At 46.0% G+C, this 19944-nt stretch overlaps 1 protein-coding gene across 1 annotated transcript in view; it reads left to right on the forward strand.

The window, feature by feature from the left end:
- Positions 1-346: 346 nt before the first annotated feature.
- Positions 347-19944, forward strand: part of znf385a (zinc finger protein 385A) — a 50687-nt gene continuing 31089 nt past the window's right edge. Inside the window, exon 1 of the mRNA XM_084554172.1 lies at positions 347-698. Coding sequence (XP_084410298.1) covers positions 689-698 — 10 coding nt within the window. The 5' untranslated portion in view covers positions 347-688. The remainder of the gene's footprint in view (positions 699-19944) is intronic.

The raw sequence follows: 19944 nt of genomic DNA on the forward strand, positions 1-19944 counted from the left end.
GGGAGAGAAAGAGTGGGGAAGGGAGTGTGTGTTTTACACAGAGAGAGAGAGAGAGAGACCAAAGCAGGCGCTGACTTTACTGTACAGCGAAGACCTTCCATTTGAAAGCTCCCTGTGAAACGATACAGTTGTGGGGAAACTGCTTGTCAGCTGTTTGCTGGAGACCACTGCAATTCCTCCTGGCTGCTGTGGAGAAGAAGATCTTGGTTGTGTAGCCTCCTCCTGTGATTGGCTGTCACACTTTAGGCTCCCCCCCTCCTCTCTCTTTCTCCCCTCTTCTCTCTCTCTCTCTCTCTCTCCCCCTCCTCTGCCTCCACCTCCGTACTGTCCTCAGGCTTACCTGAGCCACCACTGCAGAAACACTGGACCCCCACCTCCACACACACAGACAAACACACACCCCCCCTCTCTCTCTTTCACACACACACACACACACACACACACACACACTCAGTTTTTCACCTGGAGAGGGCAGGCGCAAGAGACGGCATGTACAGCAGCAGCAGCAGCAGCAGCAGCAGTCTCTCCTCACATCTAGTGCTGCCTCTCTGAGTTGCCTCTTTCTGGAGAGTGGAGAGCAACTCTGAAAAGAGATTTTTGGAGCCATTGTCCCTTACCGAAAGCAGGAGAGACGGGGGGCAGTGAGGGAACACTTGTCAACCCAGGGACACCAAAGGCAACCCACAGCATGATTTTGGGTGAGTTGTCGCTCTTTGGTGCATGGGATTTTTGGAGAGGTCAGTCGCGCTGTTGTATCACTAATCCCTACTTAAACTTGGCCACCAGCAGCTTTTTTTTTTTTTTATTAACAGTGTGTTCTGCTTGGTTACCATTCCACACAGACATCTGTCAGCGCAGAGCGCTCGGACAAACCTTTAAATCATGGATGGCACTTGTAATTACGATAATAGTCTGCCATTAATATGGCAGGTGTGAGTGATGACAGGGAAGGTCAAAGTGTTTGGAGCTGGACTGTATCATTATGGGCTGTTTGGTCACGTGACCAGACTCCACCATTCTCATGTTCTGCCAGGAGAGGTGAGGTGATAAACATGGTTTCACCTCAACTTACTGATAACTGTTGATATGCCTTTTTATCCGTACAGTTAATACATAATTCATTGAGAATCTATTTTTTTTTTTGTTTTTCTTTTGGTCACATTTTACAGTAGTTTCTCCCTCCTGATCAGTGATGAGCAAACTCCACATCAGACACATGGCATTTTTAAAAGAAGAAGTATCCTTAGCATGCAAGGACGGTAGCTTTATTATACAGTGTTGGTCTGTTGTGAGTCAGCCAGCTATTTCTTCTTTAGTATGCTGGTCTCATAGTGGCCATGTCTGAGAGAGGAGATTCTGTGTGGTCTATGTGCTCTACGTAGTCAGCTTGTACGTTCATGCAGCAAGTCCCCTTGCAATGATATGACCAATCCTGTGTGCGCGCTCCCCTGTGGATGGGATAGAGTGTTTGTGTAATAAGCAATGCAGTGCGTGTCAGTGTGTGAAAGTGTTCTAGAGTCTTCTAGTTAGTGTACGGCCGTGTCTGCGAAACTGTGTGTGTGTCTTTGCTCTAAACGCGTGTGTTGCTATGTGCTCCGCCGGAGAGGCCACTTTGTTTTAACGCATGCCTGGGCTGATTCAGGCACAGCTCTGCTCTTCTGCACTCCCGGCAGGCATGTTTTTCAAGCAGACATCTTTAATGATTATAGGGAGTCGTGTAGTCAAGTCTGAGGTGTGGGAGTTTGAAGCACTGGGGAGTATGAAAATGCGTGAGCTAAAGCCTCTAAGTTGGTAAAGTTTATGACTATAAGAATTGATGTTAAATTGAAAACTTTTTACTCTTAAGTTTGTTTTTTTTAGTTGAATTTCTGCAGCTGGTCAGAGGTGAACAATTACCTGACTTGAGCCTCGTGGAACAGTTAGACAAGTACCGTCTTGATCAGGTTGCAGGTGGAGGCAGCTCCTGTAAAGGATAGCTGGCCAGAACGTGTTAACACCAGCATTACCCATCAACCACAGCTATCCCACTGTAACAAACAGCAGGCAAGCTCGCCAAGTGGTTTGGGTTTAGGCTACTTATTACAGCATGTTTGTATCTATTTTAACTCTTAGCCGCTGCAGTTGGGGCAGAGGCAATAAAACATGGAATGTAACTTCTGTAGTGCGGTGGCAATGACTTATGCCTTTGCAGAAACACTGAATGCTGCCAGCGTTCGTTGTATATATATATATATATATATGACACAGACTGAACTGTATTTAAATAATGATAATGAACTGTAGCTCAGAAATACCAAATCCTTGTGTTTTTCATTGGATCTAATGGTTTGTTAAATCTTTCCCCCTCACACCTGCCAAAAAAAGCCGACTTGTCCCTATTAAGCTGTCACTCAGATAGCTATCTTTCATTATTTCTGTCTGAACATTCCGCTCCATTTGCATGATGATGTGGCTACTGAGTGATTTGACATTTCTTGCTTTCCTCCCCCGAAAAGGGTAATGTCATTGTAATGACCTTTACAAGCCCGGCGCTGGTGGATCTCGACCTCCGATCAGCTAAAATTTCCTGATTCAGCTCGCCGATGAAAATCTGCCAGGTTGAGATAACATATCTCTGGCAAACGATCATTTTTATAATGCGGTTCAAAGGATGTGCGCGGCACGCGTGCGGGTCGTCTGTGTGAACCGCATGCATCGGCAACCGCGTCTGAAGGGCTGTTAGTCTTTTCCTGTCCTTTGTTTTTCTATGACCTTGAGCAAATAACCTTTACCAGTGCCGCGCTGTCCTTGGCGTTGTTTTCACAAGGCTATGTTAACCAGCTTTGTTGGCATTCTGGGGCCCTGGCAGAGGTCTTTGGCTACTAGTGATAGTGATGACAGTCCTGATGTTGATAATGGCAACGGATGTGTGGTTGCGTTGTATAGCTTGCTCCATACAAAGCTGCAGGCAGCCGGCAGTGCTGTCTGCCTGACATGGGCTCTGCACCAAGTTATGGGTATGGGGCTGCTGCCTCTTGTTGTGTATTAAAGTGCGTCTGTGTGCTGGAACAGAATGAAGAGAACAATGGCGCGCTAAAAGAGAACATGATCACCGGGCTCCTGTTGACGTAGATCCTCTCGATTGACTCTGGTGTCATTGTGATCAGCCGCCATGTTGTCTCCTACCCTTTGCTCTCACAGATGCCTGGAGGGAGCTCCTGGTATGGAATCCGTATTTAGATAAGAACTGTCTGTAACGTCCCCTCACTGTCACCCAAAATGCTGCACGATGACTGACTGACAAGCGTTCTTGGGAAAATCTACTTTAGTTTGCTCCATCTCAAAGTTTTTTTTGGGGGGGGGATTCTCAGTCATGTCACGATCAGTTCATGTTTGGGTGTTGTTTTATTTCTCATCTGTCTTGTCTGTTTGAGTCAGAGCTGACCTCCTGAGCTCTGGGCCATGCAGTCTATCTGTCTCTTTGTCTTTGTGTTCGTGTGCCCACTCCGGCCTCATCTGTCTTCATAAAGTCTGTCTCTCTGTTGACCTGTCTGCATAGCTATTGCTCATTCCATTCACCCATCTCTCCACCCCCCCTCCCCTCTCTAAGAGTCTGCACACACTCACCTGGTTCCAGAGGTCAACTCAAAGAGACACCGGGGAATATGTCTTTGAGACGATCAGCATTTTTTTCCTCCTCATTTTCTCCATGACCCCTCTCCCCTCTTTGTTTATGTCAAAGTGACATAGTAATTATAACTCCTTAATGAGCCAGATATTTGGTATGCATAGCACAGTATGTCCCTTTAGGGTTCTTTGCATATCTGAGATATAACTGGAACACTTTAGCGCAGCTGAAACTTGAGATTTCTGCAGGGCCATTTTCTAGCGTTGTGCAAGCTTCCTAGCAAGTGGGCCACCGGCCTTAAATTCGCCATGTTGTCTTGCAGGATATCCTTTCAGTGGGAATGTTTTTTCTTCTTCTTCTGACAAGTAGGGAGATAGCCGTGAAATAGCGCTGTGTGATTTGTGTGATGAGTCGCCTGCTGCACTTGACCTAGTTCACCTTTCAATAGCTTCTCTCTACTGTATACGGCGAGGCACTGAATAAAATACTTATTCCCATGATTGTAATTAGAATAGGCCTCATATCTCTAGAGTGACCAAGGATGTAAGATTAATGTGACACTTACCAGGAGGGAGACTGCATTACGTGTGTGTGTGTGTGGGAGAGAGATGATGTGTGTCTTTGTAGAAGTAATGGAAGTCTGGCTGCTGCTTTGTGGCGATCCTTCCTCAGTCCAAAAAAAAATAAATAAAAGCCACTATAACAGGTCTCTTCCTCCCTCTCTTCTCTGTTGCTCCATTTGTTTATGCTGGAGTGACTGTGTGTCAGCAGGCTGTCAATACTATCTGTAAGAGACTCTAATGAATAGGCCTGTTATTGGACTGGTGGGAAAGCAACCCATTGTGTCTGTGAGTGCATCTGTGCGTGTGGGGGGCATCAATGTGTGTAGCACTGCAGAGCAGAGGGAGGTGGAGGTGTCTGCTCTTCTGTCTCCCACAGCTCCACTGGCCTCACTGCAGTGCCCTCAGTCAAACACCATTTGCTAAAAGTGAAGGCCGGAATGACGCCAAACAAACACTGTGTGTAAACATGATGCCGCTTTTCTTTTATTTTTTGCACCTATCAGAGTCAAATGTACTGTTTATGCTACACACACCAGGACGGGCACCTGCAACCACCACAAGCCTGGTGCTGCTGCTGCTGCTGCTGCTGCTGCTGCTGATGCTCTGCGAAGCACAAAAATGCACCTGTGTGTGATTATGGTGTCACATTAGTGCATTCACGAAGGCAGCCTGGCTGACTGCTTACTGGGAATCCTCGGGCTACAAGACACCTGGGAGTTGAAGCCTGGAAAATGTTCTGTATGCTTCAGCAGTCAGTCTGATCACAAAGTGGAAAGAGGCACAGATGATTCTTCACACTGCGGCTCTCTAGTGTTTGCAGCGAGGTACTGTTGCCTTTGTCATGCAGAATATTTATTATCGTCATCCACTTTGTAACACTTGCAGTCAACGTCTCAAATCAAGACATCAATATCAAATTGATGTCTTGATTCGTGTGCTGTAACGCGCTTCTTTAGGAATTGTTTTAGGATTTCCTTTCTGCAATAATATAGAGCTTGGAAACTATGAATAAGCAGAACGATGTTTCCAATTCATATCAAACAAAACAAACAAGAAAAAGTATTGCTTGTTAAATGCGTTCATTGCAAGTGTGCAACATTTTCTAGCATTTTAGAGATTTGGAAGAATGTTGCCCACTTCAACAAGGTTCATTTTGGTTTCACATGAATAATTTTTGTTGCAGAGAGAGTGGGCGGAATTAGGAAAACATGAAAACGCTTGTTCAGTCAATGTTTCAGCCCTCCCTCATGTTTTCTTTCCGTCTATGCTCGTCAAAAGTAAAACGTCAAGCCGAGCTAATGTGATAATTCGGTGATAATGTCGGAAGGTGCATGAGTAACAATTTCCTAAACAGCAGCCGAGCGTAAAAAGGTTGAGCAAAGCTAATGTTTGGCGGCAATAGATGTTGCATTAATCATGCCTGCTCTATTTCTGTGTGCTCAGAAGAGACAAGGAGTGGAAGAGCAGGGGGAAGAGAGAGAGAGAGAGGGGGAGAGAGAGAAGAGAGAGGGGAAGGCAGGCAGATGAAATGGAGTGAAAAGTGTCCTCATGAAAGAGAATTAGCTCCATCCAGCTCTTGGGGGGAAGAGGAAATTCCTCAGAGTGCTGTTGAGATAGGGTTTCACACAAAGACCAAAAGAGAAATCAATTCTCCTTGAGTTGCGGCAAGGTCAATTCATAGGGGCATGGCTAGCAAGGAGGAAGCTAAAGGGGGAGTCGGAGGAAGTCTATGAAGCAACCATGGATTGGGAGAGAGTGAATAGTGTAGGAGGGCAGAGACTTAAGGCGTAAAGAGAGAGAGAGAGGAAATGCGCAAACAATGAGATGAGAAAGGCTGGATATGGGGTGGGATGGCAATCTTTTTGGTTACAGCTCGGCTACAGGGAGAAATCTATGCTTTCCTGTGACAGCACGCACTGAGCCCTCGTCTCTCTGTATCATCTGACTCATGCAAAGAGGAAGTGTGAGCAGTATATCTGACACACTGTTGGGAATGTCATCCTACAGCTTTGCCTGAACTTTACTTATAGCCACGAGGCCACATTCTCCTCCTTATATGACCCCATCTATCCGAACTGCTCTGGCTTTACTATGACCTCACTGCCAGGCACCCAGACTGAATGAATGGTACTGGCTTTGGCTTCCAAGAAGCCTTAAGCTAACTTTTAATCCTTATCATCACCCGGACAGCTCAGAATAGCCTAAATCTCCACCCATGCACCTTCCTCCTTCCAGCTAAATCTCTTCCACTCTATATAACAGCGTATATAACAGTTTATTGGATGCAGAAAGGTCTGATGATAGAAACGTGGCAAGAGGAGGAGGAGGAGGATGAGATCAGACGTGCCCTCTTTGGCGTCTGGGCTGTTGAAAGCTACTGCAGCTACAGCCAACGGAAGGGTTCTTTGGAGTAGGTTTAGATAAGTCTTGGAGCAAAGGGGAAGCCTCACTTGCAGGTAGATACGCGATCTGCGTGGTGCAGAGCTTAATGCAGGCGTCTGGTATGCACACCTGTCTCCAAACAAGTTCTCCCCTGAACGAGTGGCCCTACCCCTCAGTTAGAGGGGGAGGGAGGAAAAAGGTGCTCTGCCAGGACCTGCACCACAGCTCCCTGCCCCTGCCTGGGGTGAGCGGGGGGAGGAGAAAGGTAGGGGCAGGGTTGGGAGCACGAGGTACCAGAGGTGTGGATTAGGAGGCTATAAGGGACACTGAGGCAGTGAGGTATCTGAGGTCACTCATTTATGTTTCCCTGTATATTTGTTTTGTCTTTTTTTTTTTGCCTGCTTTATTTTAAGACCTTTATAAGAAAAAATAACTCACCGGTAGTACGACTGCTTTATGTGAAGATGTGCAAGTCTTGTGGAGATGGAGGCCTGGATTGAATTTTCAGTCTCCCACTGCCAGTTTTGTCAGACTAATGCAGTCGCAGCCCCGGTTATGGAATGCACGGATGGATGAACGCCTGCTTACATGTTCAATCCAGCACTCAACGAAAACTGGAACTCACACAGTGGCTGCAATGTGGTTCACAAGAGCACTGATGAAATATAACAAATAGGAGGCAGAGGGGAACAGTGGAAGCAAGCATTACCATAAAATTAACATAGCCAGGACTCGCGCAATTGGCCCAATGAGACTCGAATAACAGCATAAAAATAATCAACTTCACATTGCATTCCTCGCGTCTGAATTATGTTGGTTAATGTTCGGACCTTTAGTGGTGTCCCTTATTAATTTAGCATCATGATTTTTAACAGCGTGTCGGAGCACAGCGGTCGCCAGTCGCCCATGTACACTGTAACAGCAGTGTTTCTGCCTCCATCCAAAATTTTCTCATTTGCTCGTGTGATGGCTTGTGTAAACGTGAGAGATTGTATTTACAGTAGCACCGAAGATGGTTTTTGTCTCTGCGCTGGGCCAATAATCACCAGCCAGCCGCTGCCACAAATCTTCATTAGAGGATTAGCCTGCAGGGAGACAGCTTGTGTTGTTTTGCTTTTATTGGTGGCCCTGCATTCACCGCTTTCAGCCGCCGCCCCCCCCCCGCCCCCCCGTCTCCTCTGCTTAAACTTGTGAGCGTGGCCGCGGCTCACCTGAGAACAACACACTATCGCAAACGCACGCCTGCGACATGCATACCTCTACATGCACCTCCTCATTCGTCTCGGCCCTCCGCCTCCTCCGTCTATCTAAAAAACCCATATGTATGTAATGCTCACACATGCTGTCAGCTTGTTCCCTTGAGGTGCATCAGCTGCCCGGTGGGCACTCATACTCAAGACAGAACAAATTAAGGTCACAGCAGGGAGAGCCGAGCCAGCAAAAGAAAACACGGTCTGCCAAGTGTGCCCGTGTGTATGTGTGTGGGTATGTTATTTTTTATTTATTTTTTTTGTCTCTTCTGACCTCTAAACAGTGGCATAACTCCAGAGAGAGTCATTGTCAAATAGCTCCCGTCCTACTCAAAGGACACTAACCCCCATTGCACCATTTTGCAGAAACACGCCATCCCCCATCGTTGAAATAGGACGAGAAATGTAGCGATGAATGTTTTCAAGACGAATCTTTGATATCATCTGATACAGAAGGATCAGATTAGATTTGTGTTTATCCAGGGTGGGTAGCTACCATGTACCTGTACTGAGGCATGTCTTTATTTAATAACATTTCAAAGTGCTAGATCCGGCTAAAATCTGATAAATGTCACACACTACAAATATATACCTCTTCTTTCTCTCCTTGTCTTGTTTAAATGAAATGCTTGTTTCATTTGAAATGAAAATTGGATGCCTCCTCTATCATCTGAACATTTATCCTTCACCAACAAACTCAGTTAGAGTTATATCATATCTGTCAGTCGCCTGAAAGATATTTTGCAATTTTTCTCCGAAGAGACGTTCTGCCAGCCTCGCTTTTTAATCCATTGTAAAGATTTACTGCCCTAAACATGCAATAGTCGACCAACTTCTCCAGAACATTCCCCTCCTGTCCTGCAACAACCCTCTGCAAGTCAAAAGTAAATTACCTTTCACAAACAGCCGATGCAAGCAACTGTTTAGGGCTAATTGTACTCGACCTCAGCTCAACCTTTAACACTGCAGATCATTTTTAGGGCTGGTTTCAGGATTTCACTGATCACTTTCAAAGCACTCCGTGGCTTGGTTCCGACTAATATTTGCTGAATTGCTGCAGGCTTCTGAGCCAGAGTGCAGCCTCAGATCCTCAGGCTGTGCTCTTGTGGCTGTCGCTAGGACGCTCGTCGAGACCAAAGGAGACTTGATTTTGGCTGTCAAGGCTTCTTAGCTTTGGAACTCTCTGCTTGGGGGTTTTATGCTGTTTTTCTTCATGCCGCTCTGTGTTTTTGATTTCCTAGCTTCACTTTGTAAAATTATTCTTTGTGCTTGTGTGTGCTTAAAAGTTATAAAGGTTGAAACTGACGGATGGATGGATGCTTTTTTATGTGCGTATTTTGCTCATTTCAACGCTAGAGGTAGATACGTTATCACACCGACTGGTCCTTCCTGGATCCAGGAGTTCCAGAGGGTTCGTCTCCAGCCGGCCCCAGCCTCAGACCTCCCCTCAAGGGCAGTATCGTATTCTGCCTGACTGTGCGCGCCTGTGTAATCTATAGCTGCAGGGAGGGTGACCTTCACAGCAGGCAGCCTCACAGCAGGCTGTGGCGCATGCACCCAGGGAAGAGGACAGGCTGGACAAAAAGGGGAGCTGGGGGCAGGACACGACAGTTCTTAGATAATTACCCTTTCATATTACACTCTGGACATGTGGCTGCTCTCTTTCTGCTGCAGCAGATATGATGAATATTAAAGTGTAATTTGCCTCAAGGATATGTTCTGATTTCAGAAAGTAAATCATTCATCATCTGGTTCTATTCCTCTAAACTAAGGTAGACTTTTGTCGTTTACAATCTGCCATACGGTATGCGTACAGTACACCCTGCTGCCGAAGTAAAGGTGAAGCCAGAGTCACAAAAAGTTATTGACACTTATGTGAGGAGATGACGCAGCCAAATAAGTCTCTGCTCATGAATGATGCATGTCCCCACTGGCCCTGATGGAGAAAGAGAGCGAAGCTGGATGACAGCTGGGGTGCTGTGTGTGCATGGTGCAGAACAAGGTGAGACTCTTTATGGTTCATCCCAGCACTCTCCCTCCTTTTTCTCTCTCTCCCTCCTTCTCTTTCTCTTACCCACTCACTCACACAAATATACACATAATCAGGAGCTCTCAGTGGAGCCGTTACTCTCTACAGTCTCCCAATGCCTGTATTCCCACACAGCGATGTTACCAGCAGTCTGTTCAGATGTTCTGTCTCTCTCTCTCTCTTTCATTTCCTTCTCCCCTTGTTCATCCTTTCTTTCAGAGTCTCTCACTGAGCCCCTCTATTTTCGTCAGAAACAATCACTGTATTTTCCGTCTCACTGCCCCGCGCTGCCGCAGTCTGAGACTCTGATAGCAAGATGGAGAGAGAGAGAGAGATGAGAGTAAAGGGGGAGGGCATGGGAGGTGTGCAGCAGGCACGGCGCAAACAGGAAACGCTACATGATGGCTTGTTGCCGTCGTCGCTGTAGCGTCACATCTGTCTGTTGTTTTGGCTGCGGCTAGCACACCAACGCAAGCTGTCTGCGTTACCAGTGTCAGTGGCCTCACGCAGACTGTACATGCAGAGTGACATGTAAACCTGAGCAAGCTGCATGCGCTCAACGCATCACTGCCGCTCAGTGGAGTCACGGCCACGCTGGTTCTGAAGGCCGGGCAGAATAATGAGGAGCGAGGCAAGAAAAATATAAATCATTATATTTCTGAATCCATCACTGTATAAAGCAGTGGTCATACAATAGCGTCCCTTGATACACACATGGCATTTTATCACAGTACACATTTTCCGAATAAAGCAACCTAGCAACCAGGCATAAAGTACGGAGCCACATAGAAATGAAAGCAGTTGTTTCCTGCTGCCAGCTGATCCGCTTTGTCCTCCAAATCCGCAAACATTCCCACACACATACTGTATGTCAGCATTGGCCTCAGGAGCTGCATCAATATTCATTTAATCTGAAACTCCGACTTATCCCATTTGTTTGGTTTGAGACAGATGATAGAGGGCATTACTCGGAGGATAATTGCTGGTGATAAACTACCTCTTCAGGCATGGCTACATTGATTTGGACAGAGTGTTTGTGTAAGGGAACGTAACAGTGATAGATCTCAACACCCTACGAACGGACCCAGCAAGCATTTGAATAAAACATTGCGCACGGGAACAACATCATTGGGGAAAGCCATTAAGTCTCAGATTAGTAGCAAGTGGCTAATGAAGTCGGTCGCTGTGTAAAGCTGTGTAGCCCTGCGCCACTCAAACAAACATATCAATCTGACTAACAGTGTGTGTCAACACGCACCATGATTACCGTGCTAATCCCACAGCAACACACAGGAGACCCAATGCGATCAATCGGACTAGCTGACTTTAAATTTGCCTCATCTCAAATTAAATTTTTTTTACACACACAGGATAATAATATGTGTTTTACAGGCCATCGGACATCAAACAAAACGATGTTTGGTGCTGGAAATCCTGTTGTGCTTTGCTATCCCATCTGCTCACACGTACACAGAAACAAATAATGCATCTCAGCAGTTGGTATTCAGGCGCCAATTTTATAGCACTTCAGCAGTAATGTCATGCAAATGTGTTGTGAGTGTTAGAGATTTCATGGTGTGTTAGCGGTGCAGGCAGTGCCTGGAGGGTACAGGAGGACTGTCGTGTGTGTGTGTTTGCGTGCTCCTGTCTGGTCCGTCTTTGCTTGTGTGCAGGGTTCATAGTGTTCAGGTGCAGTTTTGGGATAAATTTTTAATAAATTAAACCCCATTCTGATTCAAGGGAGGTGCAGCCTGTAATAGATGGATTAGGTTGTTTTGCTTGATGGTAAAACCTGAAAGCATTAACCTAGCACATGTCGCCGGTAAATCTATACGTATCTATTTAAAACAGACGTGACATGAGGAGCACTGTGCATGTGTGTTTCAGACCTGGAAGGCTGTTTGAGTCCTGAGTCGATGTCAAACATAAAATATCATTATGCAGCAGCTCTATTTGGGCAGTTTACTCAACACTTATCACATTATGATGATAGGACAAATGGTGGCAATGTATAGCATTTAAAGCAATGAGTCAGGGGTTCTGATGTGGCATGTTGGCAAAATTTAGAGTTCTCTATCTCAATGTCGTGCAGATTCGCGCACTTCAGCGTACTTGACGCCTCTCATTGTCACCTGGCCTCTCCAGGAGAGGAAATGTGCTGGCGCTGCACGCGCTTGTCTCACACACATGCACAGTCACTCACCATGGTACCATTGGGACGTCTTCCGATATTAAAGCAAGGCTGGTGATGCTGTGGGACTGCGAGCATGTCACGCTGTCACAGCAGGACAGGGGAGAACAAGAGCAAGAGGAAAGAGGGACAGCGCAAGAGAGAGAGAGAGAGAGAGAGAGAGCAGAGGGTTACTTTCAGATGCGTGGCATGTGGAGTTAGGATAACCATCTCTACTGCGGCTCTCTACCAGCACACGGTTAGTTCAATTACCATTTACTGCAGACGAAGAGAGGGACACGGAGAAAGAGAGGAGGAGGGCGAAAGGGAACGGTGAGAGAGAATAGCAAGAGGGATGGAGGAGGAGGAGGAGGAGTAGGAGGGGATGTGCTCAGTGATGCAGGGGATGAGGAAGTAGATGTGAAAGAGATGGAGAGAGAAGGGGTGAAGGAACAAGCTAAAATGTTCTGTGCACAGATGCAGGAGGAGAGAGGTGAGATGAGAGGTGAGATGTTGTGCCACTGTCACATAGATGTGTGACAGGTACAGTATCATGTCCAGTACGCGCTAGAATCTCCTGCGTGTTTAGCTTGGATCATTAATAAACACCAAGTCCGTGCAGCATAATGTCCTTGTGTAACAGCTTTGTACATGCACTGCTTCGGTTATGAAACACTGTTGCTACTTTGGTAAGTGTCACGGGCTGCAAGTGTAGCTCTAAGAAAGAAAAAAAATTTAAACACATTCAAACAGTCTATTCCCAGCTCTCTGCATGAGGTCCCAACCGTACCAAATTGAGATATACAGAGATGCAGCTGAATCCAGCCGCCTCTCTCATCAGTTCTCCCCCACTTTCCAGCATCCCCACTTTTAAATCCTAATCCCTGGCTTCTTATCTTCCTTCCACCTCCCCCCTCTAACTACACTCTTTCCCTCGTTCTGTGTCTCCCCCTCTCTCTCTCTCTCTCTCTCTTTCTGGCTGGCTCTTGGTCCAGTATATGGGGCAATTACAGAGATGATATCCACTGTCAGTCAGCAGCTCACAGATGAAGCCGGGCCTCTTTAACATGCTAATGGAATGCCAGATTCAATCAGGGCTTTGTGTGGCAGAGGGGAGGGCAGCACTGCTCATTAAAAAATAAATCATAATAACAATGAGGCCCGGGCTGCAAAGCAAGCAGCACCTAAGCCGCCCGCGTTGAACCCTCTCTTCCTCTCCGCTCTCCCGGGGAACTCCGCCGGTCCCTCTGTTTAACACGTCCTCCCTCCCGACCGGGAGAATGGCGGGGACGGCGCGGGCAGGTGGAGGAAGTGTGGCGGCGTGCGTGAGGATGCGGAGTCCCTGAATCATCTGACAAACAGAAAGAGATTATGTCAAGTCAGCGCTCTGTCATATCAAGCGCGTTCAATCCCTCTCCCTCTGTTCTCACTCTCCAATAAGGCCTCGGGCTTTCATGCACACACACACACACACACACATTTTACATGGCTAATTTGTGTTCTTACTTTGTCGCGTTCAGGTCTTACATAAGGTCAATGCCATGATAATCTCTGGACTGAGAATTATAGGACTTAATAGCAGTTTATTTTTTACCCATGCACCTAGTCACAAGTTAAAGTTAGAGTTATATAAGTATAAACAAATAGTTTGACATGTCATGAAATGCATTTATTCACTTTGTGGTGTAAAGTTGGACGAGAAGATTTACATCGCCTTTTAATAGGCTATAAAATTACTGCCGGCAGCTGTTTAATTTAGCTTAGCACACAAACCATAAACAATAGGAAAAAGGCTGGTCTGGCCATCTACCAGCCCCTCTAAACCTCTCTAATTAACCTGTTAAATTTACTTTGTTTACCGACAATCTGTATCAGCTACACCCCGGGTGTTGAAGGGTCTTTGGTTTGCCTTCAGATGCCGATAGCCGAGAAAATGTCCCAGCTAGGTTCCTGCAAACGCAGCAAGTTGCTGTTTTCACTTCTGTTTTTGTAGTGATTAAATTGTTAATTAGCTTTAAATGAAGTTGTAGGTGGATGTTGTTGTGACACAGCCAAGCTAGCTGCCCCCCACCCCCACTCACGGTTTTTCAGTCTTTGCGAACCGGTAGCTGACCAGAGCTTTGAGACTGATGTGTGAGAAGTATTTTCCTCTTACTCTCTGTCAAAAAGCAAGTGGACACATTGTCCAGCTTCACAAATGATTTTTTTTTGTAGGTTAAAAATCGCCCTCTTTCAGACTTGATGCAGCTCAAGTGTATTTGCTTTTAGTTCTTGGTATGAAGCAAAAATGTATGTTTCCTACAATACAGCTCAATCCTGTTTTCATTTGACCATCCAGCTTCGACTTATAGATTCTTTGGAGCTGCCCTTTAGTGATTCTGTGACCCTCTGGCTGCAAATTTGCGTTGCCAATCACGATATGTCCCTGCTACCCAGTTGCTCTGAGAGGAGGAAACTGAGCATCAGAAGAATATTTGTTCGGCGTTCTGTGTTTCGCTTCACGTGGCTGGACTCTGATGTAATTCAGCTGCCGCATTAAACAAGCATATTGCAAGACATTCAGCATCTGATATCCTCATTACTCTCATTACCATGCTGCTTTGGATAGCTTTTCAAAAGCCAAGCGCTCCTTTCATCCACGGAGCGCTTTGTTTAAGATCTCTCCATGGAGGTGTGATTCATCGATGCTCAGTTCCTCTTTTATTCCTACTTGCATCAACACCGGAGAAGGCAAGTTTGTGTGTGTTTGTGTGTTAGTGCGTGTGTGTGCTCTTTGTGGTTCTCGTGTCTATAGAACAGAGATTTATTACAGCCAAGATCAACCAGAGCTCGCTGAATAATGTATCACCTGCTATCTTGGAAAAATATGCTGAATATACCTCAGCTGAGCTTAAAGGTGTGGGAGGTGGGAGCGGGCTCTCGACTTAGCTTCTGTGCATGAGACAACAGAGGGAAAATATTGCTCTCCACTTTGACAAATGAGCTCGGGTCTGGTTCAAGGAGGGTTCCCCTTTTCATATAACGAGCCGGGGGAATCAGCATCCATGGAGGACCATTTTGGGCACACGCTCATATTCACAAAATAAAATGTGTTGGGAAACTGTTACAGTAAGTTTCGGATCTCGGTTTAACCTTTAACAATGCTCCATGGCTCGTGTGCACACCTCCGCAGCTGCCAGAAGCACTTGGAGAAGAGGGGGTGGGTGCTGATTTGAACAAAAGTGTCATTTGTGGTCACACCAATGACAAGTGACATTACAGAGTGGACCACCCTCAGCACTTAAAGAGATTGGGCTGTGGTACGACTGCCCAGGGATGGAGTGAGGGCAGCATGTTAGAGGACATGCTCGTCTGTTAGGGTATTCCATATTCATAGACAATGGACTGCAGGGCTGAAATGAAAGCAGCGGTTGTCAACCACAGAGCGTCTCCTCCTCCACTCTATTAGTCTGATAGCATATTGCCCTCCACCCTTTACCCTCCTTGGGGAATGGAAGTCAATGAAATGGAATGGTAAACACTGGCAGGGCTACATTATGGCTTGGGCTATTTTTTTTAAACTTAACACCCCCTCCTTCTCCAAACCACAGTTCTTCCCGCTTCTCTCTCCCCTTCGGGCTGGGGGTCTAATCTCAGGGAGAATCTGGTGCCTTTGTTGGCCTCCTCCACAGTGTCTATGGGTTGATCCACCTGTTTGTCGCTGAGTGATAGAATTCCATACCTGAGGGCGCTGGTCTCTGGGAGCTGCATGGGAATAAAGTCACTGGCTATTGTTCCACCTGGGCGTGTGACCACAGCCTTGAACAAGGGAAGAAAGGGAGGGGATGGCGGATAAATGTGGGCTTGAGTGGGGGGTGGGTGGCAGGAAACAAGCTGGAGCAGATTTGAACAGGCTGCGGGGAGGAAAACAGCGGACAGCAGAGGACAGGTGGAAAGAGGTAGAGAGGGTGCATGTTCCGCTGTGCTGCCTTCTCCGACAAAGAATGTCACCTTGTTCTCTTTCCTCCTGTCCCTCTCTCTTTTCTGGTTTTCTCTCTCTGGCTCTTCATCCTCCTGTTCCCGTTGCAGTACACTGATGTACAGACTCCGTATTCGCTCCCCTTCCTGCGCAAGCCTAAGCTCCTCTCCGTGTGGTGGATTGCCGTCTTTTCAACAGCAATGCTCTGCTTCCTCCTCCGTAGCATTCCAACCGTCCCTCCGTCACTGACTCAGACATCGCCTACAGCCAGTGATATTCAGACACATCTCTTCTGGACAGCAACGGTGATCATCTTACTAACCTGACTGGCTGTAATCCAAGGGAGAGGCATTCATTACAAAAGGAAAATACATAAAAAGATTGAAACCTGAGGAATAAAGAGAACAGACAGCTGGGAATTTAAGGAGGACAGAGAGGGCACATGTAATCTGTAGTGAATGTTTTTGTCTTTCTAGCTGCAGGTCATCACGCAGTTTATTCCCTATTAATGCAGTAAAGCTGCAGGTTTTTAGAAATAGTTACAGTTGACAAAACACATAAATAAAATGAAGGAAGTGTGCAGTGTTTTTTTTTTTTTTGTTTATGCATTTATTGCTGCATTTGTTTGTTTCACCTCAGTGCTCCCTAAGTGGCCTCAAGCACGAAAGAGGAATCCTCCATGGAAAGACTTTTGATTATGCCACCTTATTCACAGAGGGGGGTGCAACTTACATTGTCAGCTCAAATTCCCAAGCTGTTACAGTGTATTTTGATGGTGAGGTAGTCCAAAAAAAAAAAAAAATATCAAAGGAAGCATGGAAGCTTCTCATATAACTCAGCGACAGCAAAAACAAACTTTCTACAGCTTCAACTCTCTGTGAAGAGGAAGCTACCTTTCAAGGACTCTGGCAATATTTGAAACTCATGAGAGGGTGGTGTATTCCTTTAAGGCTCCATATACAGTGATCAGGCATAACATTATGACCACCTTCCTAATATTTTGTTGGTTCCCCCTTGTGCCTCCAAAACAACTGTGACTCATCAGAGAATGGACATGGGCCTTCTGAGGGTGTCCTGTGGTGTCTGGCAACAGAATATTGTTAGTGGTGGGCCTTTGGGTCCTATGGGTTGAGGGGACAGTAATCTGTGGATCAGGATTGTTCCAGAGCATCCCGCAGGGGGTTGATCAGTTTGGGATCTAGTGAATTTGGAGGCCAGGTCAACACTTTGTTCCTAAACCGTTTTTGTGTGTGTGCCTGTGTCAGGCTGCATCCTGCTGGGGATGGCTGCTGCCAGCCATCAAGGTGTGTCATTGTTATGGGGTGGGGGTGCCTGGTCTGGTCTAGGTGGGTGGTACATGTCTAAGTAACACCCACACAAATGCCAAATGTTTCCCCATCAACATTTTATTGTCACAATATTGTGAATGTTATTGTGGTTTTAATGTTGTGGCTGATCGGTGTATATAAATACATAAACATAAGGTTACATAAATGTTGAGCTATGTAACCATGTGGGTCAGAGTTAGTGCAGTATGTTTGCTCCTATCTGCGTTTGTTTTTTCCTCTCTCTGTGTGAGCGCTGTAGCGATGCTGTATGCCTCGTCTCCAGCTTCTGCCTGTGCTGAGCTGTGCAGCTCTGCTCTCTGTGTGTCCTCATCATCCCTGGCTGTCCCCTCCCATTAACCCTGACGGTTATTTGTCTGTCATTACTGACCTCAAAACAGCACAAACACTCACTGTCACCGTGCAGGCATGCAGACGTGTACGCAGGCTGCACACTTGCTTAGTCTTGCCCTGCAAAATAATTTTGCATCTCCGCTGTAGTTCCGAGTCATTTACATGGTATGCTGTTATCACTCTAGCTGCTATGGAGATGAACATCACCTCAGAATGAGTCATAATGCCAATCCACTCGTATTTTCATTAAGTCTATTAATCCTGTCCTGAATGGTGCAAGTTGTAACATGAAGCCAAGCACACAGCTACTCCAGCAGAGCATCATTATCAGCGCTGTCATTGATTTAAGGTGGAACCCGAAGACAAGCCATACATCAATTATGTGGGAAGTAATAGAGATATATCATTTTATCCAACCACCTTTACCGCCTCTGGATGGAAAGATAATACAGATGAAGTGCAAAAAGTAAAAGGAGAAATCTGTGTTTCAGTATTTGACTATGCAAAGACGCTCAGAGCTCTGCATCACATTTACGGTATGAAACAGGAAGCTGATAGCCTGCAGAGATAAGCGCACCACATCCATGTGCATGTGTGTGCATGCCAGGATGTGAGCGACCCTCTTTGTTTTGTGCGCTGCACCGGGACGCGGTCCTTCGCCCCACAAGTAACGAAAGCCAACAGCTTCTGAAAGTTCAGCTGCTGCTTGACGAGGAGCCAGCAGGAGATTTATCCGAAGGATTAAAGTGGCGTGCATCTGCTTCTGCGGCTCAAGCACGTGCTCCGGCCCTTTTGTGTATTTCTGACTATTCTGGACAGTGTGTATTGTAGAGTTGCAGGGTGACAGCCATGGGTAGGTAGGCAGGCAGGGCTATCAAAGGCGGTCTTTCTTCTCCTCATTTCATCCCATTATTTTTGCATTATACCCCCTTCCCCGGCCCCCATCTTTCTTCTCTCCATGTTTCTTGGAATCCCCAGTCAACCCCTCTGTGTCTACCAAAGAGACAGACTGGCAATTAAATCCTCCCAGCCTTGATTCAGCTACTTAAGAGAGATCAAGGTAGGATCTTTTCGGGAGTTTTTAAGGCCCTGCCACTGTCATATTATCTCACTAGGGTGTCATTACCACCCCAGCCAGTCTGTCATTAAGCACAGTATTCACCTTTAGTCGAGACAGAAGGTTTACCCTAATATGAACTGTGTGTAGTGCTTGTAGCCTTTATTTCTGAGTAGCTAAAGTGTGTCAGGTGTCATCTGTTATATGTGATATTTTGAAAGAAAATCTCTCATTCATTGATCAGATTGCAAAAGACAATGGACTGGGTGTATTGTCTGTGTGTGCACGTATAAGCACGTCTGTTTAAGATGGGGATGATGACCTCACGTTTGTTTGTACTTTCACCTAAAAGTGGAAGCCGCGTGTGCCCGCGTCTTTGTTACTGCGAAAGCTTTGTTCGTGCTTTAACTTTGTTTGACCTTCACGTTGCAGGCGTGATTTTATTTAATTTGTTTTATTCTAGCCACTTAGAATAATGCCGTACATGCCGCAGCCTGTACTTTGCTCATACTTTACAGTACAATAAAGTAGTCAAATAGCTGTTCTCCAAATTGGTAGGTTTTGTAAAATCCAAAAGACCTGCAATTAGAGAAAGTTTAACCCCCGCCACACATGCAGAAAAATTTACCCCGACGCAAACACTGTGCAGTTAGTCTGCACTGGTGCCAGCCAAAGAATTTAGAAACAACAACAGTTTATTTAACTATTCAGTTTTTCAAATTTCCACTTGAGTTATTTTCAGATTTCTATGTGTCTGCATGTGTGTGTTCTTATGTCTGTCTGGATAAAGGGCTCAGGCATGTTCTGACTAATATTGTACTAAAGTCTGGGACCACTGTGTCAGTCGAGTTAACTTGAGTCTCGTAGGCTTTTTGCACCACCTAACACACACTAGTCTACAGTCACAAAGATAAACACACACATACCTTACACGCAACACGAATCAAAACACAGAAGCCCACAACTGTGGTTCGTGGCAATAAAGCAAGTTTGAGCTTACCCAGCTTTCCCCTGCATAATCCTCCCATTAAAGCATAACACCAGCAGTTCCAGGCAGCAAATCAAACAGATCATTATCTCCTTCCACATACCTTGTGTGCATCTATTAACCTTCATAGCAAGCTAGAAATTAGCATACCATGATTAGAAAAGATGCGGAAGATAAAGTGTGATATAGGAACTTGCAGTTTTTAGGTTTTATAATCTTCTGAAAGGCTAATTTAAGAACCTAAAGGGACCGCTTTTAAAT

The sequence above is a fragment of the Chelon labrosus genome (genome assembly GCF_963514085.1).
Source record: "Chelon labrosus genome assembly, chromosome: 10".
NCBI classification, from domain to species: Eukaryota; Metazoa; Chordata; class Actinopteri; order Mugiliformes; family Mugilidae; genus Chelon; species Chelon labrosus.